The 20784-nt window shown below is 40.1% G+C and overlaps 1 protein-coding gene across 4 annotated transcripts in view; it reads right to left on the reverse strand.

The window, feature by feature from the left end:
- The window catches only part of LOC109037065 (uncharacterized), a 108355-nt gene that overhangs the window by 74893 nt on the left and 12678 nt on the right, over window positions 1-20784 (reverse strand). For all 4 annotated transcript variants that reach the window (XM_072300970.1, XM_072300979.1, XM_072300962.1 and 1 more), the window contains 6 exons: window positions 19699-19877; window positions 15431-15652; window positions 14596-14882; window positions 9395-9658; window positions 7349-7512; window positions 4112-4380 (listed from right to left, as the gene is read on the reverse strand). In XM_072300970.1, the coding sequence (XP_072157071.1) occupies window positions 4112-4380; window positions 7349-7512; window positions 9395-9658; window positions 14596-14882; window positions 15431-15652; window positions 19699-19877 (1385 nt within the window). The remainder of the gene's footprint in view (window positions 1-4111; window positions 4381-7348; window positions 7513-9394; window positions 9659-14595; window positions 14883-15430; window positions 15653-19698; window positions 19878-20784) is intronic.

Below are 20784 nucleotides of genomic sequence, written 5' to 3' on the forward strand. Positions count from 1 at the left end.
GACAAAACAACAGCTTTTCAAAGAAGCTCCGTTCCTTCAGAATAAATCAAGAGGTTATGTTTCGGTCATACAATAGTCCAAAACCCTGGCTGCAAGGTGTGATTTCTGCAAAACTCGGTGCCTTGCACTACTTGGTCAAATACAAGAACCAACAACACAAGCGTCACATTGATCAACTACTGTCTTGTGGAATCACTCTTGACCACCCTTCACCGTCAAACTGCAACACTGATGTTCGCGCTGCTGATGCAACTACCAGAAAACGGGTAAAATTCTTTCCTGTATCAAACGCAACCTCTAGTCCTCAACCGAAGTCTACTTTTACTCAAACCTCACCACTTGCTTTTTCTGATAGGTCAAAGACAATTCCCTGTCAAACTTCACATGATGAAATTTCGAACAAATCTAGTCCTACACTAAGTCAATCTTCTCCGAAGAACTCATCCAGTCAATCTTCTCCAAAGAACTCATCCAGTCAATCTTCTCCGAAGAACTCATCCATTCAATCTTCTCCGAAGAACTCATCTATTCAATGTTCTCCGAAGAACTCATCTATATCTTCTTCGAGGAACTTGCCAATTCAATCTTCTCCGGATAATTCATCTACTCAATCACAGTCTACTTCTAACCAACCTTCGCAAAGAGGCTCACCAACCCAGTCAACTTCGGGTTCTAGCTCTTCACCAAATGTTTCACCACAACATCTCAAGTCACCGATTAGTCAACATGCAGAATCCTCTAGTCAATTTATCAACGTTACTCCTAAAAATGTACCTATATCAAAACCCAACAAAGGTCGAGGCAGAGGTGTTTCTAAAGCCACCAAAAAACAATTTTCAGTTAAACCTGGTGTTTCGACTTTTGGTCGCATTGTAAAACCTAAGGAACCATACTCTCCAGAGTAATAAATTGAATTATTGCTCTTTCACTGTAACACTGTTGAATAATTTTCAAATTTTTATTTTTCTGTTCCATTAGAAAAAATTTATTCACATAAATTTTTTTTCTTCGCACTCTTGTGGAGATTGTAGTATCCGTCAAGTTGGTAGTATGTATTCCTAGGGAGATTTACCCTAGTAGGTCGTGCAGCCTGGTTGGGCACTTGTAAGCTTATCAATAAAATGTGATCTTCTTCTTAGACCAGTGTCTCACTTTTCACCTTTTCCTTCAAAGGCATCTCTTGCGATATTATAGGACGAAGCATTGGTAGGTTGTAAATACGTTACTGCTTTCATAATCATTATTTAATTCTCTAGATCGTATTATTACGACGGTATATATGTGTGGACATCATGTGGGGATGAGTGAAACTGTTGTTGGACAACCTGCTCACTGCTATTGATACTTACCTTTTTCTAGATGTTATACGAAGATTCTAATGAATGCCTGTTACCATAATATACCCTTACTGAGCTTACGCCAATAAGTTCCTGTCAATGTCAGTGTTTGAAAAGTCTAATGTTATCGATGAAGTACCTTCAAAATCTTATCAGCATGGATGGGATCAAACGGAGAAAACTTCTCCACAGCGTTATTGTATGCTAACAGTTAATACCTGGAACATAATGTCAGCATTTCTCTGAAGGTATCACCTGAAATTGATTTTAACAATACTACCTATGAATTGGAATGTTTAGGGGGAAAAAATATGGATAATATGAAACAAAATTGAGTGATTAATGGCTGGAATGAATGAAGCGCAACACTTTAGAAACGCAGAAAACAAACATTGGTGTCCAATATCAGCTAATTAGTTGCGAATGTTTAGGTTTTGTTCGCGCCGCGAACTTAGGCCGGCTGGAGTCTCCTACCAGCTGGGCGCAGCGCGGTTACTCCGCCACTATCATGCTATACGCCCGCGTCCCCGCGCCGCGCCTCGCCCCGTCCGCCTCCTCCTTCCCCGCCCCGCGATGCCGCGTCGCGACGCCCATGTCGGCTTCCCGCAGCATCCGCTAGATAGCGCTGATGGCCCGGCCGCGGAGATGTTTCACTCCTCCAGTGCGATCCGATTTTGAAGGCATCCCGCGCTGAGGAAAATCGAGATCGATCCTTCAAAAGATCACGCTCCCGCTAAGTAAGAGTGATCTTCCATAACGCTCTCTCGTCGCTGATCCTGCTGTGTAGTAGTCACCTTCCAAAGCACTCTACAATCTCTGCTGTTCGGTAAACGTTTTCCAGGACGTTTCTCCGCCACAGCTCATCTGCCCGGTGAAGTCGCCCTCCAAGGCGCTTCCCAGTCGCCGCGCTTCCGCTGTTTGGAACCGTCTAATTCCTCAGCCGCAGCTCATCTGCCCGGTGAAGTCGCCCTCCAAAGCACTTCCTCGACGCCGCGCTACCGCTGCTTGGAAATCGTCCTCCAAGACTTTCCTCAGCCGCAATTCATCAGCCCGGTGAAGTTGCCTTCCAAAGCACTTCCCAGTCGCCGCGCTGCCGCTGTTTGGAATTGGAACCGTCCACCAAGACGCTTCTCAGCCGCAGCTCTCCTGCCCGGTGAAGTGGCTCCCCAAGGCACTTCCCCGACGCCGCGCTTCCGCTGTTTGGAACCGTCTAATTCCTCAGCCGCAGCTCATCTACCCGGTGAAGTCGCCCTCCAAAGCACTTCCCCGACGCCGCGCTACCGCTGCTTGGAAATCGTCCTCCAAGACGTTACTCAGCCGCAGTTCATCAGCCCGGTAAAGTCGCCCTCCAAAGCACTTCCCCGACGCCGCGCTCCCGCCGGTAGGAAACCGTCCTCCAAGACGTTTTCCCTCAGCCGCTCACCTGCCAAGTGAAGCAGTCCTCGAGTTGGGCTCATCTCTAGCGGCCCGGCACAGCCAGCTGTAACCTCAGTGGCCCACCGGGAATTTGAAGGCGCTTCCGACCTCACGGCGCGAGTAACCAGCTCTACTTGTTTCACCCGGCGATGATCTCGGTCCGCTCAGGTCAGGTCAGCCTGGGACTCCGGCTCTTCTCACCTTCCGTGTGGTGCTGTCGTCGTGGGCTTCACTCACTGGAGTTCCCGTCACCAGGCAGATCCCAAAGTGATCGCCTGGGGCTATTTTAGGAAGAGTGAACGCTCCGAGGGCTATTCTCTCGCGACAGCACGGGACGAAGACTCCACCGAGCCGCGTCACGGGCCGCCCTGTTCTGCGCCTACGAGCCCCCCTCCCCCGTTCTGAGACAACTTAACAGGCCGACGCCCCCCCCCCCTTATGCGTCTACCCTGCGTCTCGGGTGTTACCGCCAGGAAGTAGCCTGCGGGGAAATCCCTGCGATTGTATTCCGCGCCTTCGGCACAAACCCTATAAATCGCAGAGCACCGCTAGCCGTGTGCTCTCCAAAGCTCACGGCTCACCCCTGCATTTAGCGAGTCGCTTCTGCGCGCGAACAGGTTTTGTCATTAAAGGTAGAATGTGAGAGAAAAACTAACGTAAGAGACGCTCAGAATTGTTTTTTCCCATTAATTAGTGATGAACAGAGTCCAAAATAAGGATGTAAACAAAGGGGTAACATTACCTCACTTTCGGGACTTGCTTCGATACATCAAGTATAACTAATTTATCCGATGCGATATTGGAGATTCACCAGATAGAAACGTAAATTTGAATTTAAGGATATATAGAATTAATAATCGCAAGAAAATCTGGCAGAAACTGTCTGAAACCACCCAAAATCAGCGTTTGAGAATTGACTTTCCGTTCCTTACGGGAAATCCCATGTAAATCGAACCGACCAAATCCCGGTTAGGGCACTAGGCCTAAAATCTCAATATATCTCGAAATGTGACGTCATCACTAAAACGGTCGACTGCATTTTACAGAAGACAGTACTAAATGGCATAACTGCAAATCAGATTTGGGGACATCAACTTCCCGCTAAATACATCAATTTAAATTCTTTTCAGTGACAGCGCTAATCTGAACTTTTGCAGTGTCAAAAAATCCGAGAAAAATCCATTAATTTTTCTTTCATTATCTTATAAATTACGAAAACGAATTTTAAAAAATGAGCTCTATTGACCCATTTCAGATATTTGATTACCGAGAGAGTTAAATTAGAAACTGAGGCTAAAAGTTAGAACTTAACAACAGGCTGAGAAAGCTCCAACAAAAGGACAATGAAATATCCTTACCTTTGTTATCGATAAAACGTTAGTCACATTTGAAAGAAGGTTTACAGCATGTTTAGGAATCACTTCATTAGATACAAACGCTTTTTCATTCAAGCCTATGATTGAGTCAACCAGAGGTGTTATCCAATTCTGTTTGGAGACAGCAATGCCGACAAGGGTGTCCATTAATTGTTTGTGATATTCATAATTCAAGGAAATTTCGTTGATCCACAAAATCAACCCTGACCATTCGAACGACTTCTGGAGGTGAATTTTGTTCTGCAACAGTCCTAAAGAAACAGAAAAAATTTTAATTAGATGTTCTTTTAATGATTTTTTGAGACATAGAAAAACTATGAGAAAATAAATTGAAATAATACTAAGCAGACTGCACACATTATCTGAAATACGAATAGCAGATCCAAAATTTGGAGCACAGAAATTAATGCATTTCCCATTCCATTCAATGATGATTCTCTCTTTTAATCCTTTGGGTGGAATGGTGATGAAGAATTGCAGTTTGGCCAAAATACTGCACATTGTCACAGTGCACACCTTGCATTTCTTTTAGAGTTTCTGTTGGTGTCATCCCATGCCTCACACAGTAACAAATGACAAAATGATGTTCTTTGTCCCTTTTTGAAACATTTACAAAGAGGATAAAAACTAAACACTGATTACTCACACACAGAAAGTCCACTCAGCAGTGAAATTTTGGGTTTGCTTGGAATGGTTATGGTAAGTCATGGCTGCATTCGGCTGGTGCCTGGTTGTTGCAGGGTCATGTTCTACATTTGTTACAGCCTCAGAACGATGTTTTGAGAGATAATTTTCCGTCAGAAAGAAAATGGCGTGGGATCCCGTTTTCAGCTTTTTTTTTTTTTTTTTTTTTTTTTGAACTGTCAGTAAATCAAGGATGTTGAGCCGAATGAGCTCAGATGGCCCAAATGGACGTATTTCTGTCAAACAGAACTAAGTGCAGATGGGATAGATGGGGTGGTGTGTTCGTTAGTGCTCGGGCCATAAGAATGAATAGGAAATATAAAGTCCTCACAACGTAGCCGCCGCCGCGGCTCGGCGTGGTGGGCATTAACTCATGAGCCCTGGCCATAACGCTAGAGACACATGCCCATGGCTCATGAGAGCCGCATTCAGTTGGCTCACAATACCGTTTGCCGCGTTGAAAAAGCAGGATTTTACATTCTGTCAAACGGAACTATGTGCAAAGTGTATGAGCCATGGGCATGTGTTTAGAGCGTTGTGGCTAAGGCTTATGAGTTAATGCTCAACACGCAGAGCCGCGGCGAAGGCTTCGTCGCTGGGGCTTAATATTTCCAATTTTTTCTTATGGCCTGAGCACTGACAACCCCCCCCCCCCCCCCCATATCTCTCTCTCCTGCACATAATTCTGTTTGACAGAAATAGTCCAAATGTGTTTTTGGGACAACTCTCATAAAAATTAATGGCCATCAATGACTTGAAAATATGAGGTAAAAAGTAATATTTATTCAGTGCTTGAAGGGTTTTATGGGTTTCCTCAACTACAAATTGGCCAAATGAAGAATTTGCATGCAAATTGTTTATTGCTTCATCTGAAAGTGCTTAAAGAACTCATTTCGCAGACTTTCTTATAATTTTTTTCTGATACGGGAATCAGTATAAAAATAGATTTAAAAGTGAGAAAAGGCACCGCCTGGTGACGTCATCTGGCAGCATTTCCCATTTCACACAAACGTATTTTTGCAGATTACATCATTTTGTCATATCTTCTCCAATAATTGTTCAATTCGACGTATTTCTGTCAAACGGAACTAGGCGCAATAAGGGGAGGAAGGTAGAGGGGGGGCTTGGATTGGCGGCGGAATTGGGCGTCGGGCTCATTCCGTCCTATACTTGTAAAGGTTTTCCATGGCGCTTAGTTCCGTTTGACAGAACGCGCTACCCGGCACTCTAAATTCCTCAAAAGGAACTCAAATTGGCGCTTCGTTCCGTTTGATAGAGATGGGTCCAATTCATAAACCAAGGGTATCCTTGCGATCAGTTCACTCAGTAGTTTCCGCTTTAACACAAAATTCATCAAATTTCGGACACCTGCAAATTCTCTATTTTTTCGAAAAATTTGCACTTTTCCCCAAGAATAAAAGAAAAAAGGAAAAAAAAATTATGATAAAAGACTATTGGAGGTCTTTAGCATTTATTTCATGAGATAATATGTTTTTGAGATATGTATTTAGTAAGAGGGTTCAGTTGTTTCCATGGTAAGAGAAAGGAGCTTTACTACTAGATTCAGAGTAGCAGATGGGCAGGATCGACTGATGAGAAATTTTGCTACCTTTTGCTGCAAAATGATCTGGTTATGCTTACCAAAGGTTTGAAGAATCAGCCTAACGTTAAGCCTCCCAATTTGAAGTTGAGAGTCTTAAAAAAAAAACCCAAGGCTTGCACCACCATCATTTTTTACCTTAAAAAGGTTTGACAAAAATTTTAATTATATAGATTGTGCCCGAACTTTCGAAACTTGGGAAAGCTATTTTTGGAACAAGTATAAATTTAGGAGCTTTCAACAGAAGAAAACTTGTTTCGGCCAGAAGAACTGCTCCCTGAACTTTGGCTAAAAAATCCTGTTTCACCCTGTAGAAAACTTGATTTTTAATTTTGTACAGGTTACCCACTAATATTTCATACCTCAGATTACCGCCACAACATGGCATGATTCATTAATTCCAATAATCTAAGGGAGTAATGCTTCAAAGAGAATATCTTCAAATATCAGAGGAAAATCATTCCTTGTATTGTGAATGATAATTTGGGGGGGGGGGGGGGGTTTAAAAACAATTTTTCTTCCAAAGGAGGGGATTATTCATTGGCAAGAACTAAAAAACACCCATCAATCAGCTACTCAAGAACTGGTTACTGCTGCAACCGCATCAAAGTCAGAGTAGTCCATTTTGAGCCCTCTGATCAGGATATCCTAGGAATAAACAGGAAAAAAGTACTTTCGATAGGCAAATTAAAAAGGTGAACACTTTTGTCATTACACTGTCATGAGACAGATATGAAATCAAGAGCAAAAATCAAGATTGATTCAAACACAAGGATTTAAAAAACGCTGACCAAGGTCACAAAATCTGACGTTCTCTTCAGAAACAAGTTTCCAGGGACTTAGCACAAAATTTCTCAGATAATACTGAATGACATTAGGGGCCAATTAGTAGTTTCTTCTGTCTGGTGAAAACAAGAATATGATTTTTAACCAACCAAGTATGAGGGTGAGAATTAGATGCAATGTTGACTTATTTATATCATCTTTCAAAACAGCAACGGAGATATCATGACAAACAGCAAAGATAAGACAAATGAGAACTGTCCGACTTTCTGAAGAGAGATAATTCAGTGGTAAAGCAGCGAGGAGTTCAATATTCCTGAAACAAAATTATGATAAGGACTGTAGGACTTTTAAAAATGTATCAAGTACTCACAAGAGGATACAAGTAAATAGGGGTAATACAAAATGAGATTGAGAAACAGCTGATCGTTCAAAAACATAAAATTAGTATGACTACATTCTTTCGCTTCAGTCCTATGAAATTTTTATTCAAATTGCAGAATAGCTGAACTATCATGCTGAATATCTCGGAAACTATTGATGTTATCAAAAAATGCAAAGGACTTATCAATTGTATTTTTTTTTTTCTCTCTCTTGCTTTCTAAATCTGTGGCCAAAACTCCAATGAAGAGGAGTATGAATGCACAATTTGGTGTATTTTAAATTGAAGGCCTCATAAATACGCCCAAACAACTTACTCAGTATCATTTATTACCAAAAATCTGCATTTGGCACGAAAAACTACTGCTGACTACACAGTTTCATGATAGTTGACTGTGTTGGTTGCAGCTTTGTGGGGTTTAACTTTAAGATTCAAGTTTGTACGGAACAAAGTTTCATTTTCTTCTGAAATTCCCCTGATCAAACCCGGGGCATCCATGTAAAATGGAAACCAACAAATTCAACAATGGCTAAGAGTAGAAACTTATGGAAAGTGGAGTCAAATAGAGAGAAGTCTTTCTCCTGCTGCCGATATGTTACTGGCACTTATGATAATTCCTTCAGAAAGGACTACGTGCAAAACGGGCCATTTGGGGCTCGGGGCGGATACCTTTGAGACTTGCCCTATTCATTCACCTAACAATGCCCCATCTTTTCCCAAAGTTTCAAGCCCCCCAAAAATTTTGGGGAGACGCGGCGGGGGGTCAAAGTTCAAAACCGGCAAAATTTTCGCGAATTTATTACTCGAAAACCAAGAAGTTTTCGTAAACGCGGTTTAAACGAGCGTATTCAGCGTGACGAGAGCTTTCAGAAAATGTATAACATCATAGGGTTTTGTCAACTTCAGCTCGAGTTATCGCCTCCGAAGCGCCGGAACGCTCAAAAGAGACCCCTTATTTTTTCACGTTTGGGCCGATTTAAAAAAAAGCCATTTTTTTAATTTCATGAAAAACTGATATGTTGTTCCTGACTCTCTGTAGCCCCTCTAGCTCTTTACCGCATGCTGGGGAAATGTTTTGGTCGCGAGTTATAAGAGCGGAAAGGAGCGAAGGTCGGGAAAATTGGCTATTTTAAACTGCGCGCGGCGACGGATCAGGAGCCATGTGGCAACTATGCGAGGTCGGCAGAGGAGTGTGATTCACCGAAATGAGTGGGAGGGGACGTTTTCCCTCCGATCAACGCCGCGCGCGCAGTTTAAAATAGCCAATTTTCCCGACCTTCCCTCCTTTCCGCTCTTATAACTCGCGACCAAAACATTTCCCCAGCATGCGGTAAAGAGCTAAAGGGGCTACAGAGAGTCAGGAACAACATATCAGTTTTTCATGAAATTAAAAAAATGGCTTTTTTTTAAATCGGCCCAAACGTGAAAAAATAAGGGGTCTCTTTTGAGCGTTCCGGCGCTTCGGAGGCGATAACTCGAGCTGAAGTTGACAAAACCCTATGATGTTATACATTTTCTGAAAGCTCTCGTCACGCTGAATACGCTCGTTTAAACCGCGTTTACGAAAACTTCTTGGTTTTCGAGTAATAAATTCGCGAAAATTTTGCCGGTTTTGAACTTTGACCCCCCGCCGCGTCTCCCCAAAATTTTTGGGGGGCTTGAAACTTTGGGAAAAGATGGGGCATTGTTAGGTGAATGAATAGGGCAAGTCTCAAAGGTATCCGCCCCGAGCCCCAAATGACCCGTTTTGCACGTAGTCCTTTTGTGGCAAAATAGGTAAAAGAATCAAGGCCTTTCATACTAAGCATGAACTTACCCTTTCAGAAAGCTAATATCAAATTCAGCGTCATTAGAGTTAATGATACCCTTCCAAATTAAACTAATCTCTGATCCAAGATTATTGATGAGTTCTTGAAAATGATGGTCCTTGTGAGACAGCGTTAACTCTTGCTCTACTTTGATCAGTTTTTCATAATTGCAATATTTAAGAATACGGCTGGTTGATTTTACTTTGTGCTTTGATAGTTTCTTCCCACAATCATAGAATGTGTACAACGCCATGGCAAACACCAACTGGGGACTGAAAAAACAGATGAAGAAAACCTTGAATAAACTAACATGTAAATGTGGAAAATAATATTAAAAAAACTTGATGATACAAATCTGAAAAGATAATATTCTAAAAAAGGAAATTTAAAAATCTAAATAAACACAAACAAATACATAGTTTTTTCAAAGTAGCTGAGAGTTCAGTGATATGATCATTTTGCCTTCATCAAATTTTGATGCAAAACTTGGTTGTTATTCTAGGTTTTTTTCAGTCTCTGGAAAGGTCTGTAATAAAGTATCTTACGCTTTAATATAAAATCGTAAGAGTAACACTTGACGCATAACGCCTGAAGTGCAAAGCGGTCAGGGGGCATAACCTACTAGTATACATTAAAATTAAATGGCGTGCATAAAATATCTGTAAACTTCGACAAGAGACACAGAGACATCCCTCATTTACTATGCTGCGTTACCATTCTCAGGAGAGAAAATGTCGGGCATTTGGGCATACCTGTTAATGTTTCATCCTTAAAAGGCAAAACATGAGATGCCTGACAGGGAATAAAGGAATATTCAAGGGGAAAATACCTCACACAGCAGCTCTTCTTTCAGTGTTTTGAGCCTCAAGCAATCTCATCGAATCGTCGATTGCACAGTAAATACTCATTTTGAAAGGCAGAAAAAATGTGAGTCAAGTCGAGTGGGTTCACAAGGGTAGTCCAGAAAGTAAGTTTACCTGCTCAATATCTTCTAAATTAAGATAGATGGAGAAAATCTGTAAAAAGCATTGAAAAGCAACTACTCTCAGCTCTCTAATGTGCCATAGATTTTGAAATTTGGTTCTACCAAACTCTAGAAAAGTATGTTTTTCTGAACCCATCACCTCTCTGCATGGGTCCAAAAATTCACAGAGCTTCATCCGCAAGTGAGTCGCTGTATCAGGATTGACCTTGCTTCCTTTAAAATCAATTGTATCCGAGCAAAAGTTTACAGAATTGTCAACGTTAATTCTCACTTGCTGACTGTAGCTCGGAAAAAAAAGGTTTAGACCTCGAGCCGTTACCTATCTATATTCTATCGCCACCACAGCATAGTCCAGGGTGCGTAGAATCCGAAAAGCAGATGGGCGTAATGACAACCTTTACGCCTATAGGCTGTTCTTGGTGAGGTGTCCTCAACTATGAGTAAAGATGGCAAATTCTTCATAAATATAGGTTTGTAATTATAATCGCAAGACCTACAGAAAAGGATTTTTGAAAGTGATCAGTAGGAGTTTCTCATAGTGATTAAAGTAAATCGAAGGGTCTGTAATGAAAGAGTGCATCAGATCATGGAAATTGAGAAAGACATTGTATCTGATGTCAAGATCTAATCTGACCAAACCTAATGCTGCCATTAAATTCTAACCTAATTCTCACTTAATCTCAATACCAAAGCTACTCCGTATAGTTATGTTCATAGGATGAAAGACCGAAGACTTCCAAAGATACATGATTAAGAGTTCCTTCTGGAAGATCCGAGAAGTTGTTGCGGAGGAGTTGGCTTTCCCCTGCATAACTCATTAGCAAAGCTGCTGCTTCTGGTCCCAAATATTCAAACTGATTTCATAAAATGCTGGCGAGCTATCGACTCATTAGAGCTAAAATCAAATGGGCTGGTATTTGAATCAGTTAGTCAGATCTGAACTCAAACCATGGTGGTCGCTTACTAACTCAAGTCGATGAGATCTTAGAAAAGAAAAATTTAAGGAGCGGAATGAATGAATCAGAATCACGAGTTCTCAATGTTGAGTCTGCACCATCCAAACACCCCCCCCCCCCCATATTTATTAGCAGACATCGTTCTAAGACACAGATCTAAGAAAAGAAAAAATTAAGGAGCGGAATTCTGAACAATCGCTGTCATTTTTGATGAGTTGGGGGCGGGGGGGGGGGGGGGCTGTCAGGGTTGGCAGAATTAAGCTTGAGAACTTGTGATTTTGATTCATTCATTCCCTCCTCTTAGAACGATGTCTGCTGATAAATATGGGGGGGGTGTTTGGATGGTGCAGACTCAACATTGAGAACTCGTGATTCTGATTCATTCATTCCGCTCCTTAAATTTTTCTTTTCTTAGATCTCATCGTAAAACAACATGAGTGCGATGTATCACGGCATTTATGAGACTTGTGATGTTTAATACCGTACACTTCAGAGAAAACATATTTATACATTGACTGCCAATGCACAGTCACTCGCATGTCGTGTATGTCGACTATGCGAAACTTCAAAACATGTGGGCTTGAAAAAAAAGCTCATAAAAGTCAGTATTTTCAATTATTTCTGGGAAGAAAAATTCTGAAGAACGATGTCTGGTGATAAAAATAGAGAGGGGGAGGGTGTTTGGATGGTGCAGACTCAACATTGAGAACTCGTGATTCTGATTCACAGCTCAAATATTTTCAGACGTTAGATAGCAGTCGAAGTTTGGAAGTCGCATCCTCAAGCGCAAATATCATTCCAAGAATTCATAAGAGAATGGGTCGTCTGTAGGTGCATGATCTTAGAATTATTAATACCGACACATATGATCCACTTGCAACTCTCCTAAATATTTATTACATAGGCATGATCCTAAAAAAATGGCGCAAAACCAGCTAAACGCGAATTTTTCTCCATTTTCATAAATAACATGTGGCACCACTGCGCCACAGCGGGAGATAAATACATAAATAGATAAACATGCATAAACTTTCTAGTAATGTGGCCACTGCATGTGAAAAATAAAGGTTTCTGAACTTACGGAATGAGCTCGACGAGGAACAGCCTCCGAATTCTAAAATACTAGGTTTTCCGTGAATTCAGGCAATTAAATCTGGCAACACTGGCTTTTTTGGAGGGCTTTAAATCCAAAAAAGTTTATAGAGGAAGGTTATGACCACCAACGTCTATTTTCTGCCGAAAATGTTAAATTCTGGCATAAGATGAGTCGCTTTTTTAAGCCGTTTTAAAAAATGATGAAAAACAGGAAAATTCTAAAAAGTTTATTTTAACTATGAGCGCAAAGTTTGAAATCGACGAAAATTGGCCAAAATGACTCTCTTACATCCCTAATGAACATACTTGGAGGACTTTTTTGTCCTCCGAAGGGATCGGTGTGAAACAGCGCGTCGAATGCCGAAAAACCCGCATTTTTCGCCAAAATTGGCCTGCCGACCCATGTTTAAGGCCAGTGGTAGACCCCGAAATAGATCGGAAATGACCAAACCATGATGCACTCCGTAAAATATGGACATTCAATAACCAAAAAATCGCAGAGTTGAGGAATTTCACGGTGGGCCCAAAAAAGGCCCGTAACGATACCCCTCCTTTCCCAGTTTTAAATTTGTTCTGCAATAATTTGAGCTGGACTTATGATTTTTTTGAAAAAAGGTCGAATTTGACCTTTGATGTATCATAACTCAGTCAAGAATTAAGATATTGTTTGCGGTTTGCGCCGAGATTCTTGGTTTATAATGTTCTTTCCAATGACGTATCACAAGGTAGGGGTTAACGTTTGAAAGAAAAAGTGTTGGGCCCCCCCCCCCCCCCCCACTGAGGGAGGGGCCAACATTTTGAGCCCCTTAGAAGATGGTCCCCTCTAGATTAGAAACATTCCGAAAGTTTAGTTTTTGCATCTTGAACGGTTCAAAAGTTACTGGAGGGAAGTGAGACAGATGAAACACCCTTTGTAGTGACCCAAGGTGGCAAATTTTCATCCAAAATTCATGAAAAACACCTTGACATGAGGGAAAAGAGGTTGAGCAGAGCGTTCAAAAGTGTGTTATGGAGGTGCAACCCTGCATTACAGGTGCGTTAGGAGGACCGGGGAGTCGAAATGTCCAATTTTCACCGTTACGTAATTTATTAACAACCCCTCTCAGACTATGACTATCCTTTGAGAAAACCACTTTCTGCCATTGAAATCAGTAAGTTCATCATGTTTTGATCGAAAAAAGGAGTTTATGAAAAGGATATCAAAAACTGTCATTCATTCGGGCAAAATTCACGATATTAAACATGATGGAGTGCTCAGCGGGAGTTCTCTACATAAAAATAGAAAATACTTTAGCGTACATATTTTCTCGTACACACATTAGCGTACATACTTTCACAGACACACAATAACATACTTTAGAGTACATACATACAAGTTTTTTCATGTATGAAAAGCGGGAAACTCTGTGTCATTTGATAGTTCTAATGACATTCTTGTAATTCTGGTGACACCTACATTTCTGCACTATTTGTTAACTTTATCAATAAAGAAAAAATTAGGGAATTTTTCAAGGATAGTCTTAAGAGTGTATCTAACAAGAATTCGTGTCAATGATGTTTGAAAAAAAAAAAAATCATCAGGACAATGAGGAAAATAATACCTTAAAAAACCTCAGAAATTGACATTCCATCACCCGAAACTCCTTCATCTGGTGTCCCAACGGATATTTCTTGCATTTCCTATCATAAAACTACCGATCTTAAAGTGCTTTTTGCTTTCCCTAATGTGTAAAAGTTAAAATCATGAAAAGTAAGGCAAAGTAAAAAGCGTCACCGGAATTAAAACTGAGCACGGTTTTCTGACCATAAAACTCTTTTCACCATCAAATAAAAAACATTAAAATGCGTGAAAAGATATTATGTATTCTCATAGATGGATGTACACGGCTTCAGAAAATATTTGGTTTTCATAGTTTCAGGGACTTTTTTTAAAAATTTGGCCACCTCAATTCTCCCGCTAAATAAAATCAATCATCAGTTAATCATTTCCTCTCTGGTATATGAGAACCAGCCGTTTTGACTGATGGCATTTATCCTCTTTGTCTACTGCTTGGTCTATCAATTTCAATAATGAGCCTGCTGAAGGGATTTGGGGGAACTGGGGACTGTTTGTGGGTTAGGACACTTTAAACATTGTTCCTCAAGTATGACCCCTCAGCCTTACTGAACTTACTTATCATCACAAGCTAATGGCAGGATCATATTCTCCGATTCTCTTATTATCGAATCTTGAAGACACTGGCGAACAACAGTTTTTGTGAACTTTAAGACTTCATCTGGTTCTAACTCTGGTAAGAGGGTATCAACATTTTTGGTAAGCCACTCAAACCGAGCACTATTCAATAGGTATCGAGCGGCAATACATCTAGGTCCATCCTTGTCTTCTCCGTCAGTGTAGATCCCTTCAATTTCATCTTCTAGTAAGGGCAAAGCTTGAATCTTTTGCAAAACCAGGGAATGCTGAAAATGAAAGAGAAAACATGTTTCAAGGAGTAAATAGCCAAAAAGAATAGCATAATAATCATACAAAAACTATCAACCCAAGGAGTGTGCCCTTGGCAGATGACCCTTACAATCCTATATTGTAGTGAACCCATGATTATTCAAACGCGAAACTATCTGAACTAGTTTTAACTCTGCAGTCTTTCAGAGAGTTATCCTAGATGCCCTTCTACATCATTCTTTTCTTCCACTTTCATGTAGGTACTTACCCAGTTTTCCCTGTCTAAGTCCCTTTCCCTGATACCTTTCTAAAAGGTTTGCTATGCAGTAAGTCTTTTCAAACTTTAGTAAACATTAGAACCATTGACATTGACTTTTCATTTAATTCATGAAGTTTGACTATTTTTTACGTGAATACTATTTTTTACAGATTATACGAACTTATGATTTTCTAAACCATCTGACTGTCACATTAGATCAGATAATCTGATGTTTATTGTAAATTATGGAATAAGCCGTGCACTGCCTTTGTCCCAAATTTCTCAAATGAGCTTGAAAATACCCACCAAAGTATCTTTGCACACATCAAAACCAAAATTAATGACTCGTTGTGCAATAAGGTTCCAATGATAATCCGACAGGTATTGGTGAATATAAGTAAGATTAGTAGGACTGCTGTCAGTCTGTTTAGGAACTCTTATTCTTGCATCCACATATCTTATCATGAGAATTTCAATCTCTCCCCAAATCGAGCATAAACGTAAAAAAGCAACCATCAGCCTCTGATTCTGAAAAATATGAGAGAGATCATAGAATTAAAATACTGATTTTTATCAGAAACGGGAATTTGCAAGATAAGTAAAGAGAGCAATTTTCTTTTGAATACTGATCAAAGTTATTATTATTTCTTAAACGAAATGAGAAGATTGGCCAAAACAAGATTGTCTAATGTGCATTCTTCATTAAACGGACCAATTGAGTCATTTTTGGTAGAATCAATGGGAAAAAAATATTCAATTTTAAAAAAAAATACAGTAGTTCAAAAGTTTGGGAGCCACCGATGTGATTTTAAAACCTGCTGCATTTTAGAAAGAGTTGACTATCAAGAATCAGTGAGAAAATCGCAGACCAGCGCTTGATTAGCTACCTCACAGCTGTGAAGTGTTTGTCAATTTAATTGTAGATTTTACGGAGATCTTCTAATTTTAGTAATTGGATTCTCATTGAAATGAGTTATCTCTGACTATTTGAAGAAGTAGAAGAAAATATTAAAAAATGAGTTTTAGTTCTCCTTATACGAAGGCTGTTCCCAAAGTAGGTTTCCCCATTTTATTTCTCCGAGAGGATTACAGCTGGAACAAATCTGTGAAGACGGGTTTATAGGAAATGTTTTCAGCTTTTCAACAAGCTATAGCTCTTTAAATTTTTATCAGCGGCTGCCAAGATAAAGAGGTTGTCCGGCATGCACCTCTTCGCTCTGCAGATACCTACAGATAATTGCATTATTGGAGCAGACATTATTCGCTCGGTAAAAGTAAGTTTAATTGAAAGACACACATAAGCTACATAAGCTTTCCTTATTTTTTGACATAATCTCCTCCAATGTTTAAGCACCTAAAATATTTCGATGCCAGCTTTTTTATTCTCTCTGTATAGAACTCAATCGTCAGACTTTGAAGCCATAAATCAACAGCATTTTTGACTTCTTCATCATTGGTAAAGTGCTTACCGCCGAAGTCCAACTTGAGTAGTGTAAACAGAATTGAGTGCGAGATCAGGAGAATAAGGAGGGTAGGGGAAAATTTTTCATTGTTTAATCAAGCTCGAGTATCTGCTTCATCATGTGTTATTGTTCAGCACTGAGACTTGTTGCGTCAAGTGTCCAGGCCGTTTCCGCTTGATCCATGTTTTACGTTTTTCCCGAACTTCGCAATATTTTTCAGCATGTTTTGTCTCACGGTGAAGCAAATGCTCATCCAATAATATTCCATCAACATCCTAAAACACTGTTACTATGATCTTACGTGCTGACAAGAATTTTCTTTGCGAATTCAACAGTGCGATAACTTTGACCCGCCGTAGGGTGTTTCTTATTTTTTAAATTTTCGAATTCTATGGAGGTCCTGGTCTTAAAAGTTGATGTGTGGATGGATTAGAAGCCTCTCTTAGAAGTCGCAGACAAAATCAACAAACCCATACAAAAATCCAAAAAATGTCTGATAAACATTTTGAGGGTCTAAATATTTAAGTAAACTGATGAATTTTTTTTTTTTAGTCAATTAACTTTGAATTGTTTCATTTGTTGAAATTGATTTTCCCTCATATATCCAATACTTTACTAGGAAAATTTGTCTTTTTGATGTATTTTTATACTCCAACTGTTTTTTAGCGTCATATTGGATCCAGATCAGTTCATATTGATGCGTTGCAACAGACGGGAATTTCGGGCCCGCTTAAGCTTGGTCCGTGCGTGCGGCATGTCGTATAAGCAGTGGAGAGGACGCGCGCGCGTTGCGCTACGGCGCGGCTTTGCTCGCTTTGTTCCTAGTGTATCTCATTGCGCGCGCCATTCTAGGGTGTTTTACAGCATTTATATTGCACATACGACCAAACGGACCCTTGAGGCCCTTAACTCGGCGTTTTCCATGGGAAAGCAGTGTTATTTTATCTAGAAACGTCAAATTTCAACCTGTGTCACTTAAGTCGTTTGAGCACCAGGTAAAAATCGTGCTTAATTTTTTACGAGGCTTCTAATCTATCCACACATCAACTTTCAAGACCAGGACCTCCATAGAATTCGAAAATTCAAAAAGTAAGAAACACCTTGACCCGCAGAATGAAGAGGTACAAGTGGAAAAACCTCAATATGTTGGCAACCGCTGATAGTAATTCTAAGAACTATAACTCGTTGAAAAGCTGAAAACACCCCATAAACACAGTTTCAGAGATTTGTTCCAGTCGTAATTCTTGAGGAGAAATAGAAAAGGATAACTTACTATTGGAACAGTCCTGTTATTTGCAAGAAAAAAGGCGAGAAAATAAACCTTTATCAAGTTTCTCACCAGGGTATCTATAGTCTACATTACGAAAAAAAGCAGCTGAGGGGCGAAGTCAGGTGAGCGGTTCTATCTTTTGTCTTAGGGTTGATTGGTTTTGGTGAGCTTCGGGCCTTTGAATGTTCCAATACACCTACGTTTCGACCCTTGAATGATAGATATGGGCTAGGCACTCACCTGACTCCACCCCTCAGCCGCCGTTTTTCAAGTCAACTACAGCATGACTTTCTATCCCTTCTCCCTGACTTCCAGGTTTTCCCTGACCCTTAGATTTTCCAACCTCCTGACTTTACCTGATTCTCTTTGAAATTTCTTTCCTAGTCAAAAGAATCGGAAAATTCAACATGGCTTAGGGGAAGATACCCATGCGGTTCGGCAGGAGCTCGAATTTCTAATAGGAAAACCCACTACTGGCTGGGTGAGAGGGTTAGAGAGGTTACAAATTGAAGTTTCATACAGTTATGCCAAAAGACATTATTGCAGAAGATTGCATGACTCTCCTGGTTACGCAATTCTTATCTTGACTTTCTCGGTTTACCTGGTCACTAGACAACCTACCCACTGCCAGAGTCACGAATCGTATCAACTCATGCACCAAGGTGAGATCTTCTGAAGAAGTCTTCAAACCATGCATGCGGTTCATCAATGATATGGATTACTAGGGGCCCTGCCCTGACCGCTACGCGGCCCAACCCCTGGGAGGGCGCTTCGCGCCCTCAGGCCCGCTTCGCGGGCCCTATACGCATATGTATAGGCAAAAATGTTCTTCCATTTTAATACACCATTTTTTGTTCAAGCTGCGTCAATTTCAAAATTTTTGACGTAACACTCAGATTTGTAAATGATGAGGAATAGCTGGATGTACATAATTTCACAGTCCACTTACTGGAGAAATTTCCATTTACTATGTTATTTTTAAACATAACTTAATTTTAAAAAAAAATCAATTTCGACCGCTAAGAGTTAATAATATTTGGTCCGTCCCGACGCGACGCAGCGCCTGCCTTCTCACTTTGTATCTGCTGTTTATCTGCTGTAAATATTAATAGAAATTCAGCAATCAAGTAAATTGACCAATGCCACAAATCGAAGCCGAAAGAATGCCGGAAAAATTGAGCTAAACCTTGTACCTTGGACCTTGAACCTTGAGCCCTGAGCGATGCACTGTTCCTCAACTCTTCGAATGAGGAGCCCTTCACGAGCTTATCCATTGTTTTATTGTTTATTCGAGTCAATCGGGTAGAATCCCACACCTTGACGTGTCTAGCGGAAACGACATATCTCTCACGCTATTGACATTGGACTTAAGTGACATGAGCTTTAAAAGCTCTACAACATTAAAAGTTCGGGGTTTCATAATTTTTTGCACATCTACATCTACTACAGATGACATACATGTAAAGATCATCCTTATCGGTCCGGCAGTTCGTCAGAAATAGTGCTTCCAAGATTTTGCTTGTAGCTGTATAATATAGATTACTCATAAAAAAAAGAGTAGTGTAATAATAAACTGATAGTAGTTGTGCTTGCTCAGCACTGAATTCAGCAAATATGAACACATTTTGTAAACACTGTAAGTATCCCGCTAAAAAATAGACGAACTGAGCAAATTAATATTTTTTCTGATTTCACAGATTGAGCAGAATAAAAGCACATCATGAGTTGGGGTTCACACAGAAAACTTTGACAGAGGGGAGCGGAATTCTCCTCTCCGGGAACTAGAGAAATTCATCGATCTGTCTGCCACATTTCATGCAATAGGTGAGGTAATCTCTTACATGCTTTTTGCTGAGAAGAGCCTTTCCAAAATTAGAGAGAAGTCTTGCAATGTCATTTATTTTCTCCTGGTGACTTTGGCGCAAAATCTCCGGCACATTCTGATCTGCCAATCGAGTACCTGTCAGGATACAGCAGTATACTTCACAGAGAATTTCACCCAACAGTATATGATTATCGTCTAGATAAAAGGGAGCAAAAATAAGCATCAAATTGAGTCAAGAGAAACGTAAGTTTTGATGTATAAGGAGAGGGCTAGGATTAAACACTAGTATTTTACAAGGTGATTCCCCGAGCCAAAGCAAGACATTTATCTTTCTAATCAACATGCATCTAGAAGTTGAACCCCTCCAGGCATCAGTCTCTCAAGATTCAAAAATAATGTCTCATTTTCGGATTACCGGCTTTATTTTAGACCAACTGCCATAGGATTTCGTAGTTAGCATTGATTTTCCATGCCAATTACAAAGAAAACTGTACAGATTTCAAAGATTGGGCGCTGGCTTTGTAGAATTTTTTATGTGATCTGATCATTATTTAATCCATAAACTTTTTAAGTTTAACTTCACTGTTATATAGGTATATATGTATGGAAAAAAAGTATAAGAAGAGAAGAAGTCACATTGTCAGAAATTTTGGAGTGAAGTGTGAGGTTGGCGTACATGTAGTCATGAAAGGATGAAAATGAAGTTCACTCAAGGTAATGTCTTGTACAGTATCGAGCAAAATTCACTTCACACCATAGTTGACTTGACCTTAAATTGATATAACTCCTACTTTAACTCTTTCACGGTTTCTGCAGAAATTTAAAAAATAATTCCAGACTTGCACAAGACCCTCGGAGTATTTGTGCAAGTCACGATCTATATTTATTGGCACTTTTATTTACATCGACTCAATATTCGTGAAAATTGCTAATAAATGAAAGAATCGATGTTATATGTGTACTGTCAGCAAAAAATATTTCTGCCTCACAACAAACTTTGACTTGCGTGGTTAATAGATAAAAAATTGCTCCCCTGATAATACACCACAGTGAAACTTTAGTTTTCAAAACTTTTAGCAGATCACTGAGATTTTTGGGCTGA

Source organism: Bemisia tabaci, chromosome 1, assembly GCF_918797505.1.
Source record: "Bemisia tabaci chromosome 1, PGI_BMITA_v3".
In the NCBI taxonomy this organism is placed as follows: Eukaryota; Metazoa; Arthropoda; class Insecta; order Hemiptera; family Aleyrodidae; genus Bemisia; species Bemisia tabaci.